Here is an 18,158-nt window from a genome sequence, read left to right on the forward strand (position 1 = left end):
AAACTGAAATTTGCAAATTGCTTCCTCAAGATGGTCAAGATGCACGATGCTCAAAGCTTACTCTATGAGGTGCTATATTTTTCATTTTGGCTTCCTCACAGAGGAAGCTTTGAGCATCGTGCATCTTGACCATCTTGGGGAAGCAATTTGCAAAATTTAATTTGCAACATTTTTTTTGTATACAAGGAAATAATGTATTTTCTCTATCTTCTTTTACGAACTTTAATTTATCTCTTTGTTTAAATCCATAAAAAAAAAACTGAATGACGAGCCATCAGAAAAAAACAGTTTGCAACTTTCCATTTTCATCGTTTTTCTATTTACATTTAAATTGAATAATTCCGACAAATTTGCTGGAAAGTATAGAGGAAGTACAGACTTATACACAATAACTTACAAAACTTCTAAAAATTAAAGTGGTTAGATTTTTTAAAAAACTCATATTTTTGTAAAATTCAACAAATCATCAAATTTAAACCGCTCAACCGATATTCCCCAAATTCAATACCAACCTTCCTATTATGATGGTCTATTTAGAAAAAAAAAATTATTAATAAATCTTAAAATTTTCGAAAGTTAGAGCGTCGACACCCTTTTTATGAAAATTTCAAAACGTCGTAGGATTCGTAATTTTTTACAAATTCTGACAAAATTATCAGATAATGAAGAGCTTGTATAGATTAACATCTGTGCAAAACGGTAGCCCTGTATCTCAAACCGTTTCCGAGTTATAAGCGTTTTAATTTTGCAGTGCCATAACATACACACACACATGCACACACACACACACACATCCGGACATTTTTTCTAGATATGATTTTTCGATGTTTTGGGACATTTTGAGCACATTGACATTGAAAACTGTAAAAAAAAAGTTTTCAAATCACATATAGCTTCCTCTATGAGGAAGCAAAATGCTCGTTTTCGTGCTACTTTCATGCCCGTGGGCGCGTTGGGCAAATGTGCTCTTTCTAAGACGCAGAAGCAGTGATTTTCCGTGCAACTTTAACAAAGTACCTTAACACACATAGCCTGCCAGAAACTTTACGACGCACTCTACTTTTATTGCGAAAAGCTTGTTGATAGTTAACTTGATTCGCGAAAAGACTTGGAAAATTAGCATGGTATTTACTCAAAATCAGCAATTCCAGCGATCCATCATTTTTATGGGCGGGAATATAGCAAATGTTTACATTCCAAAAAAACTGATAGAAATGTTGGTCGAATTTACCGCGCTGTGAGATATGAAATATATACTCAACTAAAACATCGTTTCCATAAAAATTTATATCCATTCACCGAAGGCTTAAACTGCATAATTGAACCCAGCAAGGGTGCATCAGAAATGTCAAAATTTTGAATGTGGAAAGATTGTTAAAGTCTTCAATAATGAGCTGATCGAGTTCGATCCAAAGCAGGTGCTTTGCATAACACAAAAATAAAGAAATTATAGGAGGATAATAAATGGAAACTGAAAGAAGATAATGACAGAAGAGATAACACGAAGAAATAGGCAAATTCGTGGAAAGGCTCACGGCTTATTCGCTATCAAAAGGTACACACCAAGTCAGTTTGATATTTATGTCGAGTTCAGATATGGATGTGTATAATTGTAAAATTCGGTCTGCGCATACGTGATCAAAGACTTGACGTAACTGCGCAATTCTTTCATAAAAACACATTTTGTTATTTGACGAATTTCCATATTTTGAAAGGTAGCTCTGCGCATGTTTAATGAGGGCTCGTATGAGTGTTTTGCTCGAACACATTATCGAGGTGAGAGCGTTCATGTTGTACGACGTTGCGACAAAAGGCTGCACACAATCCCACAACGACCTTCATCAAGAGATTACAATTTCATGACACTTGGCCTAAACGAAGGCGAGTTACAAAGCGGATTGAGCTGTGAATAAACTGAATATCTGGCGCTACCCAAACAATGTCAGTGAGAATTTACTGTTGTGGTACGTTCAGACGAATCCAGATGTCAGCTTAAAAAAGCCTCGCTCGTGGCATTGCTTGATCGAGGAAAATAAACGAGGATATGATTCTCGGAATTTTTTCAATAAAACGATCTAATTTTCAATGAAAATGTTTGCTTTGTGCATGAACAAGATAAATAAAAGCCAGCACAAATAACTAACAGCGATTTGGGTATGGCCGATAAAACATAAGAAACACTGTGTATCAAAGAAAAGTCAAAGAGTATTCTGAAACACGAGTCACCTACACAAATGTACTTTTCGAGATTTGTGCATTTGAGATCATCGCTCCTGCTAATTTCACGTATTCTCCATTATGCCTACCATGAACGCGCACCCTTGGGGACAATTCCAGCTTCCTTATAATTTATGAAATAACGTTATCAGAAATTTCGACTCAAACGCATTGGAGCCTTCGCTTATAAAGTCGTGGCAAACAAAACGGGAAAGTTAGTTTGCTAGGGAATAAAGATCGTAATAAATCGTCGAGTTCTTGCCTCCACGATGAACGGTAAGTATTTTCTGTTCGTTTCAAATAAACTAACAACTTCCTGGTTCCCTACGAAATACTTATTCATTATCGAGATCGTGTATTATGTGTTGATTACGTATTTTGTTATTTATGCAACTCAGGGGATGAAAAAAAGTTTTATGAATTATTACCTCAGGTGCCAAAAGTTCGAGACTCGTAAAATTTGGGAAGAATCGGAAACCCGAATGCAAGGCCGAGAAATCTTCTTCCCGAGCGATTCGTATTTTTATTGTTTTCATCCATCCTTGAATTCCCAGACCCCAGCGCCGTTAAAGAAAACATCAACGCCAAGTGTTCCTGCATTTTTTATTCAAACATTCCGGATCGATGTATCCTTAATGATCACATGGGGTGAATTTCACCCAAGCCGTTTTTCAACCGATGATACCGAATAGAAATTTTGAGAAAATGGGACTTGTGGCATCCTTTGTCGGTGGTTTGAACCTTCTGGTAGAGAGCCTCATCGTTATTATTTGGAATGGCCCGTTAGTTCAGTTTTGAAAGCCGTAGAAATCAGACCTTGTAAAAATCTGGGGTGCCTACAACCCCGAGTGACTAAAGTGTAAAAAAAAGAATTTCGGAGCACATTTTTTACAATTTTTTTTGTGCGATATTTTGGTACAGTAGTTTAAAAAAATATTCTGAAGTTGGGATTGTTTTTTTCAAAATTGCTTACTAAATTATAAAATTGCAAGATGGCATATAATCTGAGATCGAGAACTATCTGGGAAAAATTGATCGAGGAGGTAAATGAACAAATTCCGCGTTACATCTGCGCGTCGATTGCAGTTTCAGGAGGGAATAAAAAAATTCACGAGTTTTTGGAAGACTTTTTTTCAACTGTTCGTTATTTGGAAATATTTTGAAAATATTTTTTACAATATTTATGTAATAATATATGATTCAATACGAAAAAATTTGCATATCATTTTTTCTGAAGAAACCCATACTTCGGATGTTGAAATAAATATACTTTTTGAAGCGGTCGCAAATTTAACCATTCCCACTAGAAAGCATGATGTTTCAGGCTTATAAAACGACTTAATTTTTCTTTAAATAAAAAATTTCAATTTCTACATTATTTTTTTCGACACTTTTTTTTATATTGAAAATTGCACGAATAAAATAAGATCGTCACGGTCGTTTTTCACGGGTTGAAAGTACATTGCAGTATTTTTATCTTATTTTATTTCAATAGTTCTTCAAGTACTTATCGCCCTTCAAAGTGAGTGGGGGGATTACATGTCCCCAATGACTGTTACGTCACAATCCGAAGGCGTGACTTCACTCTGCTATATTATTTTGTGCTTTGACAATTAGCCGTCCTGCCTTCGTTCATATTATCGGTGACATTATTTGGCAATATTTACGGAAAGGCGACATGCGATTTCGACCAATCGCTGCAACCCGGCTGGACGTATAGAATTCAAAGTACCGGCTTTCCGCGAAGGTATGTACCGGGTTCGAAGTGTCGGTGGGTCGCCAGGGCCCCTTGGGACCAGCGAGTGAACGTCACATGCAAATCATTCAACTTGCCACATGTGAGTCACTGTTAAAATTCAAGTCACGTTAATAAATTCGAAAAATCGTTACCGCTATTTCTTCATTACTAAATAATGTTCGACGGACATTAATATGCTTCTTTTGCCAGAGTCATGGATGCCAGGTTGACAGATTAGAAATACAAGACGGCAATGGACGTATTGCACCGCTTTGCGAAGGCAGAGGCTTTACTTATGTTACCAAAAGCTCCCGATTGACCTTAACACTCGTTACAAACCCGAACAGCCTTGGTGGATCGTTCCGTTGTACCGTCGAAGCAGTTGAATCCAAAGAATGCGTTTGTGGAAGAAAAAATGCAGTGCGTATCGACAAACCAACAGGAATATTTAATTTTTGTTAATTTTCCATTTGAAAAGTAGTTGCGAGGTTCGACAGTTTAAAGAAAACAAGCGTAATCTTTAAACCTGGAAGATTTTGAGCATCAGTTAAAATAGTACAATTTAAGTTCCGAAGTGAAATCGGCATTGAGAATACGTATGCGAATCAATGTTGTTATATTTCGATAGCCCACAACCTATCGCGGCAATGAAACCGCCGTTCATGAGTATCCATTCATGGCTGCAATCATTGATAATAGGACACACGAACTCGTTTGCAGTGGAACGATTATTAACAAGAAGCAAGTTCTCACGGCAGCTCATTGTCTGGCTGGCAGAGCACGAGATACGTTTAAAGTATTAGTCGGAGCACATGACTTGAAAAATGGTAATTTTTTGGTTATCCTTAAATTAGAAACCCTGTCAAAAGTACCGATTATATTGGACGGAACAACTTTTAACATTCGTTCCATTCCATAAAGTTGAAGCAACTCCCGGTTCGATGTTCTTCCGTACCGAGAGTTTTGTGTCGCACGAGAACTACAGTGCATCGACTTTCGACTATGACATAGCCCTCATTACAGTTGATGGGGAATTCGTATTCAATGAGATTATCAGTCCTGTTTGCTTGCCATTTCAGCGTCGTAGTGATTCGTTCGTCAATGAATTCACAGGAGTTTTCGGTAACTACCTTGAAATCTGACAACGACGAAAAAATGAACGCCAACATTATTAGATAAAGGACAGTTCTTATGCGGCTATAAACACTTTGATTTTCATTGTTCTCTCGGTGATTGAAGGTTGGGGAGCTGATCATATCGTCAACGGGTCAATGAATGCTTTAAGGAAAGTGATGGTAGGCGTTATATCACCGTACACCTGTAAATCCACATATCCAAATTTGACGAAGAGACACATATGCACTCAACAACGAAACATAGATTTATGCGGGGTAATTATTGGAAAACGTGCGGAAATTCATTCCGTTTTTATCGCCATAATCTTCGTTATGAGAGCGATTTTGTTATAGTAACGACAAATTTTGTTAAATCGACGCGACAATATCGATGCGAACGATCGAAGTTCGAAGAGAAATTTTCATTGCGTGTTGCAGCTGAACAGCGGTGGTCCATTGACGTTACGGAATGATGTATCTGACCAATTTGTACAAATCGGTATTTTGAACAAGGGACCACTTTGTGGTCCAAGCGCGCGTGGTTTGAATTTCCGCGTGGGTCTGCAACTCGATTGGATTGAAAAGAACTCTCCTCCAGGCAAGTATCTCTCCATAAGTAACGTCCGAGACGCGTGAACCGTTTGAATTTCAATAATTCTAATCAAACTCGATTTTTTCATTTTGTGTTTTTTCCAGATATTAATTTCTGCACAGCTGAATAATCTCCCTCACCTCGCGGGTCCGTGTCCGAAGATCTGAAAGCCTTATATTATGCACTTGCAGCGAGTGAAAAAACGTCATTTTCATGATTTTTTTTCGACAAGACATTTTTTTTGAGCATCAGTTGCGGTGGCCATGATTTATAACTGAAAAACTATTGATCCGATCCACAACAAATTTATACCATTTATTAATTATAATAATAGCTTGGGCCTGGACGAGGGATTTGTAAGAAATTTGATTTTAAAAAAATGACGACAGTTTTAACAAAAAATTCATTTTACCAGGTGCTAAATTTTCTGTTTTTTTTTTTTCGTTACAATTTTTTTCCTCAACAGAATACGAAATCCTTCGTCCAGGCCCTAGCTCTTATTATAATAAATAAGTGGTATAAATTTGGTATGGATCGGATTCATAGTTTTTTAGTAATCGTGTCCACCGCAAAGGTATCTTTCAAAAAACACGATTCTGAGATAATCGCATTTAAGGTATTACTTCGTGATGCAATAAAAATCTGAAAAATTTCAGCAACATTTGGAAAGTTATGAACTACAATTATCAATTTTTTTTACGAATCGAATGTGCGCATTTTTCTGAATGCTCATGATTTTTTTCAGAATTTTCGTGGATTTTTGAAATTCCCTTTTTTAAATTTGTTAAGTGGCTCTATTTGTACATTTTTGATCCAGTAACCTTGAGACTTTTCAAAACTGATGGTAAATATGTCTTCTAAAACATATCCAAAATTCAAATTTTTCAAAATTTTTTTCAAAAGTTTTTTCAAATAATTTCAAAAATCCACGAAAATTCTGAAAAAATTCATGAGCATTCGGATAAATACACACAATTGATTAGTAAAAAAAAAAAAAACAATAGGTCACCGCAAAATTATTGAATAATTAATTGTTTAAACAATTTGTTATTAACTTTTGGGCAATATTTTTGGTCGAGCTATCCATCCAGTTATACCTTAAAGATTCAAGTGTTAGACGACCGTGCGTACCGGGCGGCTCCCTGGAATACTCACAGCTACGAATCTAATGCTCCGATCTTTATAAAATTTGTTGAAAATATTCTTCAGACATTGTACTTGAATAAGTAATAAAAAAATTTCGATTTTTTCGCTCATCACAAGTGTCCTTAAGTGATAGTGATATTTACCACACATTTAATGATTCACCATTTAATGTACATAATACTGAAATAAAAAAAAAATAAAAACTATCCTAACATTTTCCGTTAATATTCATCATTTCAAAGTGAGAAGTGCAGCAAGAAATGAATTCAGAAGGCGACATTAGTTGTCGTATTCTCCAATTGTTATTGGACTCTATTGATATACACTGTGCCCAAGTCTTGTGTCACGATGCTGTCGTCAACGAGTAACTAGCGAGATTAATTACAAGACAAACAATGAGTTATGGTCAATAATTTCTAGAATGAGGATGTGACGCTGAAGAGAGCACTTGACATAGACGACGGGCAATTTCAATCTGGTTAATGCAGCGCGTTCGCCTGGTCTTTTAATCCAGAAGATACTCTGGACTAGTAAAGGACGCTTCGATTATAATGTACGGTTATCATAGCTGGAAAATACATTTTATGAAAATATCGGGATAATTGATATGAAATATGCGTAGAAATCTGAAAAATGTCGGCCGATCTCAATAGAGTCGATTGGCTTTTCAGTCGCTTATAAAAACGAAATCAGAATCGAGTGCAATTCCCTGATATCGTTCAGCTCCTACTCACATATTGCAGCTTCGGGTTTAAATGCATCTCTTTGTCATCACGAGGCTTCCAATATTGTAGATCGAAAACGTTAAATACGACTTTTTGACGTTTATCGCCAGTTTGATTAATCAATAATAGTAACAATAATAATTTCTGTGCTTCTGGTCTGTTTTATATCCCACGAGTGCGATAATAAGGGAATATTATCAAGATTTCATTCCACGGAATATACAAACTATAACGAAATATGGTATTTCTCCATACATTTGAAATTACAACAGCTCTTGATTCTCTTTAAACTCCTTGTTTTATCCACGCGTACACTCCGCGGTAGACGAAACGGCCGAAAAAATGAATATAATGAGAAGCGATAGTCAATGTCAAATTGAACACTTGTGCAAGCTGTCGTTCACGTGTATTCGACCGAAGCAATAAACGTACAACGCTGAAAATGCCAATCCCATTATCAAGTAGCAACGAAAGTCTGATAGCTCAGACTTTTATGAAAAACGCAGATCTTCCTATTCAACAGGCTTCTGGAGGAAACATACTTTTTGGGAAGTCTATACAATTGGGCGCGCAGTTTGTGCTCATTTGTTTCGTTTATTTTTACAGAGGACGAACAAAAATATCAGATGAACAGAAGAAAGTTTTATCGCGTTCCAATAATTCTATGTCTCACGAAATGCCCTCGAAAAAATTTCGTATTTCAATATTTAATTCGTATTTCGTATTTCAATATTAGTTAAAAATTATTTCAACATTTAATGTCTCGCATTGGCATTATTGTTGAGGGGTCGACGCACGAAATAGTGGTTTAGCTACTCCGAATCGTCGAGTTAGTAAACTACTCGAGGCAAGTTTTTTCTTCTAATGATGATCACGGATGGTGTGAGAGTGATTTTCCATCAGCTATTTTAATGTAATTTTGTTTTTTTCTTAATATACGTAGTTGATGAAGAAATAGCAAGAAAAAAAGGACGACACAGATAACGATTGGATAGTACAAAATCTATCCTTAACAGCTTGATTATTTATAGCTATTGTATTAGACGATACTCGCTTAATTTGGGAGATAAAGAACTCTGCGGCACAAACACGGTGAAACTTGAAATTTATTATCACGATGAAGGATTTTGACGCTTCGGTAACGCGTGTTTTTTGCACATTATTTATCGTATGTAGTGAGAAGCTTACGCAGAAAAATATTCTAGTTAGACCGTTATTGAAATAGAACAATATAGAGACCGGGGCGAAACGAGATAACTTCAGGGATTAAGAATTTTTTTTTTATTCTTGCGATTTGGTATATTTTATTCCAGAACGGAGAAAAAAGATCCTCTCGAATGAAAGGACAAAAAAAATCATGAAGGAAGAACAAGAAGAGAATTAGAAAAAAATGAACATTGAAAAAAAGAAGAAATCTCATAGAAATGATTATTTTTTTCGACACCGTTTCGAAAGTAACAGAAAAAGTACATTGAATTGAAATTTTGCAGTGCAAAAAAAATTCACTAATTTTCAAGAAATACTCAATCGTGTGTCGATGATTTTTTTTTTTTTCTGAAACTTCAATAATTTACTCTACGTTTCTTGGAGTTGGTGGGTAAGCGATGGATGAAGCTTTCGAAACTTTTAAAAAGTCGAATATTTACTCCGGTACTCCGTTTTGCCTCGGTCTTCTTTATTCGTAAACATATGTAATAAATAGTGAATTTCTTACTATAGTAATTAATTGTCAGTGCGAAAATTATTTTGACGAGACTCGGGATGGCGTCATTTAAACAACAATGTTCTCTTCATTTTCGATTATAATGTACAGAAAATGAAATTGTCAAGATTAAGTTTGTTTGAGCCTCCCAAAAGTACGACAAAATGAGTTATGTCATTTCTGGCAATATTTCTTCAAGAATTTTGACGATAAAATGTACATTTTTTTCCGACTGATGCCTCCTTTAAATTTGTATCCATAACATGTACGATTGGTATGTACGTGTTGGTACGTGTTATCAGTTTTTTTCAATTCGAGCGCGTGAGATCCACCGCTTATATACATGCGAAATAGGACGGATTGATTAGTATACGAGTGAGAAAGTATCACGACAAATTACCGAGAACCAGCTACCGCGATGTATGGTTCGTATTTTTTCGTTGTTTCACACAAAAGTAACAGAATCTAGCTTCATTTTGACAATTCGGTCTGATGGTCGTTTTTATTTTCATACAACACGTTCTTATGTTTTCTTCAAATGTTTAGGTTCCTTAACGTCGTTGGTGATATTTTTGGCGTTGTTCGGTGGCAATAATGGCGACAGAACTTGCAATTGGGAAACAAACCTAGAACCGGGTAAATCTTATCCGTTGATTAACACTGGTTATCCGAACTGGTACAGCCCTGGTTCAACGTGTAAGTGGGTATTCAAGAGTAAATGGGACCAACTAGTGAACATCCAATGCCGTGATGTGGCCATGTCATCTGTAAGTTTTCACGGCTCCACTTACACTTAAATTCGAATGACTAGTCTTTTCGAACCGAGATCAAAGTCATAATGGGTCTATCAATATAATATTCTTCAGGACCAGTGGTGCCAAGGAGACAGACTGGAAATTCAAGATGGAGTTGGAACTGTATACTCGTACTGTTCACTACAGCAATTCCCTTACACTAGCCAGTATTCACGAGTAACTGTTAATTTGCGTACATTCACAAATCGTGGGGGTGGTCGATTCAGTTGTACGGTTCAAGCAGTACAGCCAAGAGGCTGTGATTGTGGAAGAAGAAATGCCGTAAGCTCTTTTTCAAATAGAATCAGCTTAAGGAGTTTCGGTACAGGCAATACAATGTTGCCATGCTAAACCATGCTAAAAACATAAAAAATTTCAAAAAGTTTAGAATTTTATAAAATTTGGTGAACATATTCTTTAGTGCCAAATTTGGCAATACAAATTTTTTAAGATTTTTCTTCTACACAGTTATCGAGTAATTGATCACTAAAGTTCACGTGTATAAGCATAGCGTTTCCATATATATAGGTATACATTCCGGGCATAAGAAATCTGCTTTAATGCGTAATTACTCGATAACTAAGTAGAAGAAAATTTTGAAAAAAATTGTGTTTTTGCACTTGATGTTGAACAACATTATCACCAAGTTTGATCAATTTCTTAATATTTAGACTTTTGTACTGAAACTCCTTAATGCTTCCGATAAAATTTTTATGAAAAAATTTAGTATTAAATGAAATATTTCGTGAGACTCCGTCGAAATGCTCAGTAGGAAAAATCGTTGAAACGTTATTTATTTCACTCGATATGGAAATCGATTAAAAATGATAAAATACAGTACGGGATCCGAAATGTCTCATTTCGGAAACAAAGTCTGCAAGAGAAAAATAAATGTAAATGAACATAATATTATTTTTTACATAGGGAAAAATCTACGGTGGGACAGAAACCGGGGTGAACGAATATCCATTCATGGCCGCTTTAGTTGACGCTCAAACCTATGAAATTTTCTGCGGCGGAACAATTATCAACCCGAGACAAGTTCTAACCGCGGCCCATTGCGTCAAAAACAAACGAGCGAAGACGTATGGGGTCTTGGTCGGAGCACATAATCTAAAACGAGGTAATTTCACGATTTTATTTGTTCAATCATTGCGGTATTTTGTGAGAATTTGTTTCCGTGAATAGTTATCTTCATTGATTTTATCGAACAACGTCAGTCACGCTGAATGTTTCGTGATATATTTTTTTTTTTTTTATTAATATGATATTACATTCTCATTGACAGAAACCAACTAAGAGTTATTAAGGAAGTTGAGGCATTAGAAAGAAAATGATGTCATCGCTTTTAAACCGATTGCATCTTATAAAGTGAAGTGTAAAGAAAAATCAATTGAATTTTCAGACAGTTTAGGAGCCTCGTTGCTGAGAAAAATCAATAACAATTTGGGCCAAATAACATGAAATCTTATGGAAGTCAAGACACATTCAGTGATATCTCCGTAAAAAGTGATGCTAAAAATATGAAATTTTTTGAGCAACATGAGCAAGGCTTGTTGAATAATGTCATTTTTTTCAGATTTATTAGGAGATTTGCTGAGATGATATTAATAATAATCTATTTCCCGTGCAGTTTTTTGAGGCTAGGATCGTTACCGTCCGTTTTTTCGACTGATCTTTCACCAGTTTTTCGTCTTTTTTTCCCGACTCTTCTTTAAAGCGTACGCAGCGTTGCCGAACTGTAAACTGGCCTAACTTTTGAAAGGTACAGGTCATAACTTTTGGGTAAAAAAAATGACTGTACGGCCTCAACTTCCTTAAGAACGGAAACTGCGTATGAGCCTGAAGGGCTGAAGGAATCGTTGCAGATATATTACATCATCATTTTGTGGAGTTGTAATATGTCCAATATGTTTTGTTTCATTCTAAGAAATGAACAACAACCATATTGAAATTGTCAAGAAAGTTCTGATTGTATAGAACAAAACTTGACTATTGAATCAGACGATTTGGAAGGTCTTGTTGATAATCCATGCTATCCGTTTTATTTGATAAAGTTCAAGATACACCAAATGCAAAGTTCTTCTTGGCTGAGGATTCACGCGTGCATTGGAGCTACGAGGGACCAACCTCGGGCTTGGATATAGCGATTGTTACGATTGACGGTCAGTTCACATTCAACCAAGTTATCGGCCCTGTTTGCCTTCCGTTCCAATATCTCGAGGAATCATTCAGCAATAAAAAAACGGACATTCTTGGTGAGTGTAATGAGTTACAGCGATTATTACGAGAGTGATACAAATATAGTAACAATGGATTCGAAACGATTTCCTATAACGTATGAACAAACTTTGTATGTCATCCCACGAGCGCTAAGACTCTCCGACCCATTGAATAACACGTACGGTTCATGAAGTATCGCACAGATAGTATTTGGATAGAATTATCGATTGTTTAATGTGTATATTAATTGATAAAAGTTCGACAATCAAAAACTATTGAAATCCTTTACCAGGAGATTCTCTAAGTCTGCAGACTTCAGTTCTTAAAAGTGACCGTATTTTTTTAATTTTTCACTGAAGGGTGGGGAGCTGATTCCTCTGTAAATGGGCCCCTTAACGTTTTGATGAAAGCAATGGTCACCATAACCACACAAGCGACATGCAGAGCGCAATATCCAGGCACTTCGGATCGACATATTTGTACACAGGACCAACACAGAGATTCTTGCCAAGTAATCATTGTCAATTTCTCAGCCGTTATTATAATGATCTTCTCGACTGGATTAACAATTAATAATAATCATTAGCACTGTAGTCAGAGAAGATTTTCCTATTGTCAGCGTTTCGAAATTCCTTATTGATTCAAACGTTTTTGCAATCATCTTTGAAATGAAAAATGACTATCGTCTACTCAAGTTGGCGATTACAGTACGTGAAGCTTGGAAAAAATGATTTTTGTGTGTCACAGTTCGACAGTGGTGGCCCACTGACGATCCAATTTCCGACATCTGGAAGAGTCGTACAAATTGGCATAATGAATAGAGGACCAGGTTGCGGTCAGGGTGAAGCTGCTCTGAACCTTCGAGTAGGCCCACTCGTTGAGTGGATTATAGCAAACACCCCTACAGGCAAGTTTCTCCTATGAATGGATATTATAAGTAGATGTGCATTGGAAAAAATAAATTTCATAACTAGTAAATTATGACAAGCGAATCGATTCAATTCAATATAGAAATCGTTTGTTTCATTACGAATAGAAAAATGACGACTTAATGAAAACTAATCTTGTATATTGCGTTCATTCCAGATTTTAGGAATTACTGCCGAGCTGGTTAAATATGGAAATTTTCCGACAAACGAGTGCTTTTCCGTTCTCAAGATATGAGCAATGATAATTTTTTATAGGCCATTGAATATTTTATGGCTTTATGGCTATGATACATTTTATTGGCCTCTTATATATTGGATATATCGTCCTGCTACAAATACAACGGCATACAAAAAAAAATGGTCATTACTTTTAACCAGACCCATCAATTTCTATGTATTTCGATGCGCTGAATCTGCATTTGGGGCCAGCTCAGCGCGTACACCCATCAATTTTGAGTGAATCGCGAAAAAACTGTTGAAAATGTGAAAAATCGCTTTTTCGAGTATTTCAAATTTTATTTTTTACCCATGTTTTTATCTATTTGCGAAAAAAAATAAAAGTATTATCACTAATTTTGATTGCAAACTGTTTATTTATGTTTACAATTCGCCCAAAAAAATTTTTGCGTCGATCGGTTGGTGGAAAGGTGTCGCCAGATTTAATTATAATTTAAAAAATAATAATCATTTTTAGGTAATAGTATGATCCCTGGCTTTTTTTCTACAAAGAATTATTAAAAAAAAAAATTATATTATATTAAAGAAAAAAATTATTAAAAGTATGGCGCTTTGCAAGGGATCGCGTTGAGGGGAATGAAAATGGGCGCGTGGATGGGGGATCACATATGCCCCAAACGGGCATATGTAGGAGTGATTGATGCGGGGATGATCTCACGTAGAACACGTCCGAATGTAAACTTATTTCAATTTAAACCTATTTCAATAGATGATATACGTGGTGGTGCTATCGCACAAGCAAATAATTAAGAAAAAAGGTTTAACTATTCATATAAGGTATTACGACAAAAATTTATTAAAATCGATTTTTTCGGAAAAACCCCGAAATACATATCGAATAATTTTTTGATCTCTATAAAAAGCAATTGGTTCCGTTCGAATCGAATTTTTGAGCTTTGGCTTCATTCGAAAACATTGAAAACTTCCATGCGAAACTGAGAAACCACCCTGTGAGGTGTCCATCTTTGGGGGCTGTTTTCACCCATTCAAACCATTTATAGGCCGATAAAAAAAATGTGTCTCTTACAAGGAAACATAGGGAGGTCGACCCCTCCGATTTTGATCTAATTTATATGTGTTGTAGTACATCGAAAACTAAGAGACACGTATTTTTTTTTTTATCGGCCCATAAACTGTTTAAAGGGGTGAAAACAACCCCCGAAGATGGGCACCTCACGGGGTGGTTTCTCAGTTTTGCATATAAGCGCTTTATGTATTCGAATGAAACCAACGCTAAAATATTGATAAATATATATATATTATATAGATATATATATGACAAATGAGTAGTTTGGTGACTTTTTTTAATATAAAGTGAGTATTTCGGTGACTTTTGTGTACTTTGGTGACTATCACCGAAATGCCTCAATTAGATTTTTCCGACGCTTCGCGCCGGAAAAATTTACTTAATGGTTAATTTGTAAACTACATGGATGACAGACGTTGCGCTCCTTGGCTGGGCTACTCTGGGGTTTTTGACCTAAAAATTCCGTCTCTCCGGCGCGAAGCGCCGGAGAGACCCACCCATTTACTTTTTAAGAATTTTTTTTCTTCAATTTTTTAAATTTGAACAAAGAAAAAAGAAAATTCTTGAGAAGTAAATGGGTGGGTCTCTCCGGCGCTTCGCGCCGGAGAGACGGAATTTTTAGGTCAAAAACCCCAGAGTAGCCCAGCCAAGGAGCGCAACGTCTGTCATCCATTTTTAAAATAACCATTGGCAAACGTTGCGCTCCTTGGCTGGGCTACTCTGGGGTTTTTGACCTAAAAATTCCGTCTCTCCGGCGCGAAGCGCCGGAGAGACCCACCCATTTACTTCTCAAGAATTTTCTTTTTTCTTTGTTCAAATTAAAAAAATTGAAAAAAAAAAATTCTTGAAAAGTAAATGAGTGGGTCTCTCCGGCGCGAAGCGCCGGAGAGACGGAATTTTTAGGTCAAAAACCCCAGAGTAGCCCAGCCAAGGAGCGCAACGTTTGCCAACCATGTATTTTTTTAAATGTGTCACCAAAATACTCACTTGTCTTACATATATATATAGATATAAATATAGATATATATTGATAAATCATCGAAAACGCACCCAAGGCTGTCTAGGGGAAAGGATTTTTAAGTGGTGAACAACCCCTAATTCGAAAATTTTATTTTGTACCATAAAAACTATTCTTCCGATTCGAACGGTACCAACTGCATTTTGCAGAGGTCGAAAAATTAGTCGATACGCGTTTCGGGGTTTTTCGGAAAAATTCGCTTTTAAGGGGGTAAATCACCCCTTTCGTCGTAATACCTTATATCATTATAAAAACATTTTTATTCTTAATTATATTGTTGTACGGTAGCACAACCACTTATATATATTATTGGAATGTGTTTAAACTCGAAAGTACATATTCAACTACCATCATAATACGTTAATATAGTTTTCAGATTATTATTAGTTTTTATAGTCCGTGCAGTAATGGTATTCATCAAAAAAGTGTTGCAAGCAAAGTGATTTCTTACACCACGAACATCTTATTATTGCCACTTTCTCACAACCTTGAACATCACATTGAGGTCTCGATGACTGTCCGAAAGCCAATTCGACAGGGTTGACAAATTCTTCAGGTTTATCACTTGTATAACCACTTTTGTACCAAGCATATCGAAACAAATTCTGATACCTTGGAGAAGATAACTGATTATGAGTTAAAGATTGCAATTTGATTATATTATTTCTTAAATGTAGTTTGAGATCATAATCAAGTAACAAGACAGCGTCTGAAAAATGTCGAACAAAATCTTCCATATTCTGAATCCATACACATCGAGTGGTTGAATCCTTCCGGTTGTACCTTTTGGTATGACCATTGTTTTGATGCTTTTTCCAATCGGTGTAATCTGCCTGACTACTTGTGTGCAATGTCCACTCCATGAATCTATTAAAAGTACGCTTTTTGAACCGATGTTAAGGAAAAAGACCTTTTCCAGCCACATCTTGAAGTAGTCTGCAAAATTTAAGATAACGTTTGTTTTAATTTTTCTTTGCATATGTAGGATTGACAGATTTTGAAACAATTTTTTTATCTGATAGCTGAAAATACAAAAGAAGGTAAGGTATACAAATACCTGAAGTGAGTTTTCCTGACTTGGAAGCAGTCAAAAAGATATTACTTGGTTTGAATAAGGTCGTCTCCACAATTGGTCCAAATGTTCCGGAAAATTTTTTCAAAACAATGAAAAGTGGCGATAGTAATTTTCCCTCTGCAGATATTGTGGGCTGTATAGTGTAGCTGTGAGTTGTCGAAGACACTCACTGCACAAGGCACTCGATCTGTTTTGTGCCTTCTATTGCCAATGTTCGTCCTGAATGCATTTCTAATGGAAACCCACTTTGGACTGAATTGTATATGTTTCACTGGCAATAATCGTCTGGCAAGATGACGGAGGTTGACTTAAATCTAAAAGAAAATGTGTTATATTTAAAACACACTTGATCAAAAGATACTAAAAGAAATGAAATGATTAAATTTAAAATGATTAAAAAACAAAGAATCATCTACTTGCATAACATTATTCACAATATTACAATAATAATAATTTTATGATAGATAGAGGAAGGGAAGCTAATTAATTAAGATTGTTGTGGGGTCAGGACTCAGGACGATATCACTGAGACTAAATTTTTTGTGAGCATTCACGATTCTTTTACGTACTAATCAAACCTGTCAAATTTTAAACCGATTCACAGCGCTCTCTACCTTAGCGACATTTTTTTCCGGACCGACGTTCATGCGGTCGAGATACAAACACTTCGATTTTGAGGTTAGGAAAGGGGCGCTTATATGACAGCTGTGCGACACTACTGCCAACTCAAGCGTGTTATCATGAATTATCGCAAAAAAATGCCATAAAAGAAATATTTTCTCTAACCATTACTTTGTCAAAATTCCATGTTTTTTTAAACAAATTTAAACAATATTTTTTAGAGTCTCGGGACTAGTACTTGAAAGCACTGTCGTCTGCTGGCCCGAGGTTCTCGCCGAGATTATACTTTCTCTGATTCTCATTTTATAAGAGGTGTAACTTTTATTTATCTCAAAAAATCAAGCATGTCCGAGTAAACCGTGCAACCATTTTGTAGCAATCTTTCTCGCACTCACGTAAGTGATGGATCACCTTAACCGAATATTTGAGAACATTCAGCTGATGAAAAAATACACACATAACCTCTTTTACTGTTGGTAATTTTAGTTCGAGAATTTTTGGCATAGGCGTACACCAATAAAAGGGACTTCCTTACGCATGATAAATGATGTGGCGTAACACTCTCGATCTGACGTAAAAAACCCGAAACACTCCGTAATGTTTTTCCCGAACGCACACAACGACCATCTGACCACGTCGCTGTTGACAGGCGGCAACCATATTGGCAAGCGATACAAAGATCCGAAACAAGCCGCACGGCGCGCGACGCTAGAGCTTCAATAAATTACACTACGCTTCTTAGTGTTTGAAGGTAAGTAAAATGTATGGAGCTTTTCAAACTTCTAAAAAGCAGGGTATTTCTTTTGATACCCCGTTTTGTCCCAGTCTCTTCTATATGTAAACATAATAAATAGTAAATTTCTTACTGCAGTAATAAATTATCAAGGCAGAAATCATTTTGACGAGACTCGCCGTGGCGTCATTCAAACAATGATTTCCCTCTCATTTCGACTACGCTCGTAGTAATATTTTGTTGAAGGTTGTGTAACTATAGTTTAA

At 36.1% G+C, this 18,158-nt stretch overlaps 2 protein-coding genes across 2 annotated transcripts; both read left to right on the forward strand.

Moving 5' to 3' along the window:
* The first annotated feature begins 2,454 nt into the window (after nt 1–2,454).
* Nucleotides 2,455–6,089, forward strand: LOC122406128 (venom serine protease 34-like). Its single transcript, XM_043411370.1, has 8 exons — nt 2,455–2,493; nt 3,835–4,055; nt 4,166–4,375; nt 4,584–4,782; nt 4,877–5,077; nt 5,195–5,346; nt 5,509–5,668; nt 5,767–6,089. Exons 1-8 carry the CDS (start codon nt 2,487–2,489, stop codon nt 5,790–5,792), a joined length of 1,176 nt encoding a protein of 391 aa, XP_043267305.1. The 5' UTR covers nt 2,455–2,486; the 3' UTR covers nt 5,793–6,089.
* A 3,473-nt stretch (nt 6,090–9,562) lies between these two features.
* On the forward strand, nt 9,563–13,742 carry LOC122406201 (venom serine protease-like). Its single transcript, XM_043411499.1, has 8 exons — nt 9,563–9,660; nt 9,782–10,002; nt 10,102–10,311; nt 10,954–11,152; nt 12,087–12,287; nt 12,612–12,763; nt 13,000–13,159; nt 13,339–13,742. The coding sequence occupies exons 1-8, from the start codon at nt 9,654–9,656 to the stop codon at nt 13,365–13,367; spliced, it is 1,179 nt and encodes a 392-aa protein (XP_043267434.1). The 5' UTR covers nt 9,563–9,653; the 3' UTR covers nt 13,368–13,742.
* Nucleotides 13,743–18,158: the final 4,416 nt, after the last annotated feature.

Source organism: Venturia canescens, chromosome 2, assembly GCF_019457755.1.
Source record: "Venturia canescens isolate UGA chromosome 2, ASM1945775v1, whole genome shotgun sequence".
NCBI lineage: Eukaryota > Metazoa > Arthropoda > Insecta > Hymenoptera > Ichneumonidae > Venturia > Venturia canescens.

Bases quoted from the DNA above. Each gene is read 5' to 3' on its own strand.
- LOC122406201 (XM_043411499.1), top strand. The intron at 11,153-12,086 runs GTAATTTCACGA...TATTTGATAAAG, and splicing joins AGCACATAATCTAAAACGAG to TTCAAGATACACCAAATGCA. The intron at 12,764-12,999 runs GTAATCATTGTC...TGTGTGTCACAG, and splicing joins AACACAGAGATTCTTGCCAA to TTCGACAGTGGTGGCCCACT.
- LOC122406128 (XM_043411370.1), top strand. The intron at 4,056-4,165 runs GTGAGTCACTGT...TTCTTTTGCCAG, and splicing joins AATCATTCAACTTGCCACAT to AGTCATGGATGCCAGGTTGA. The intron at 4,376-4,583 runs GTGCGTATCGAC...ATATTTCGATAG, and splicing joins TTTGTGGAAGAAAAAATGCA to CCCACAACCTATCGCGGCAA.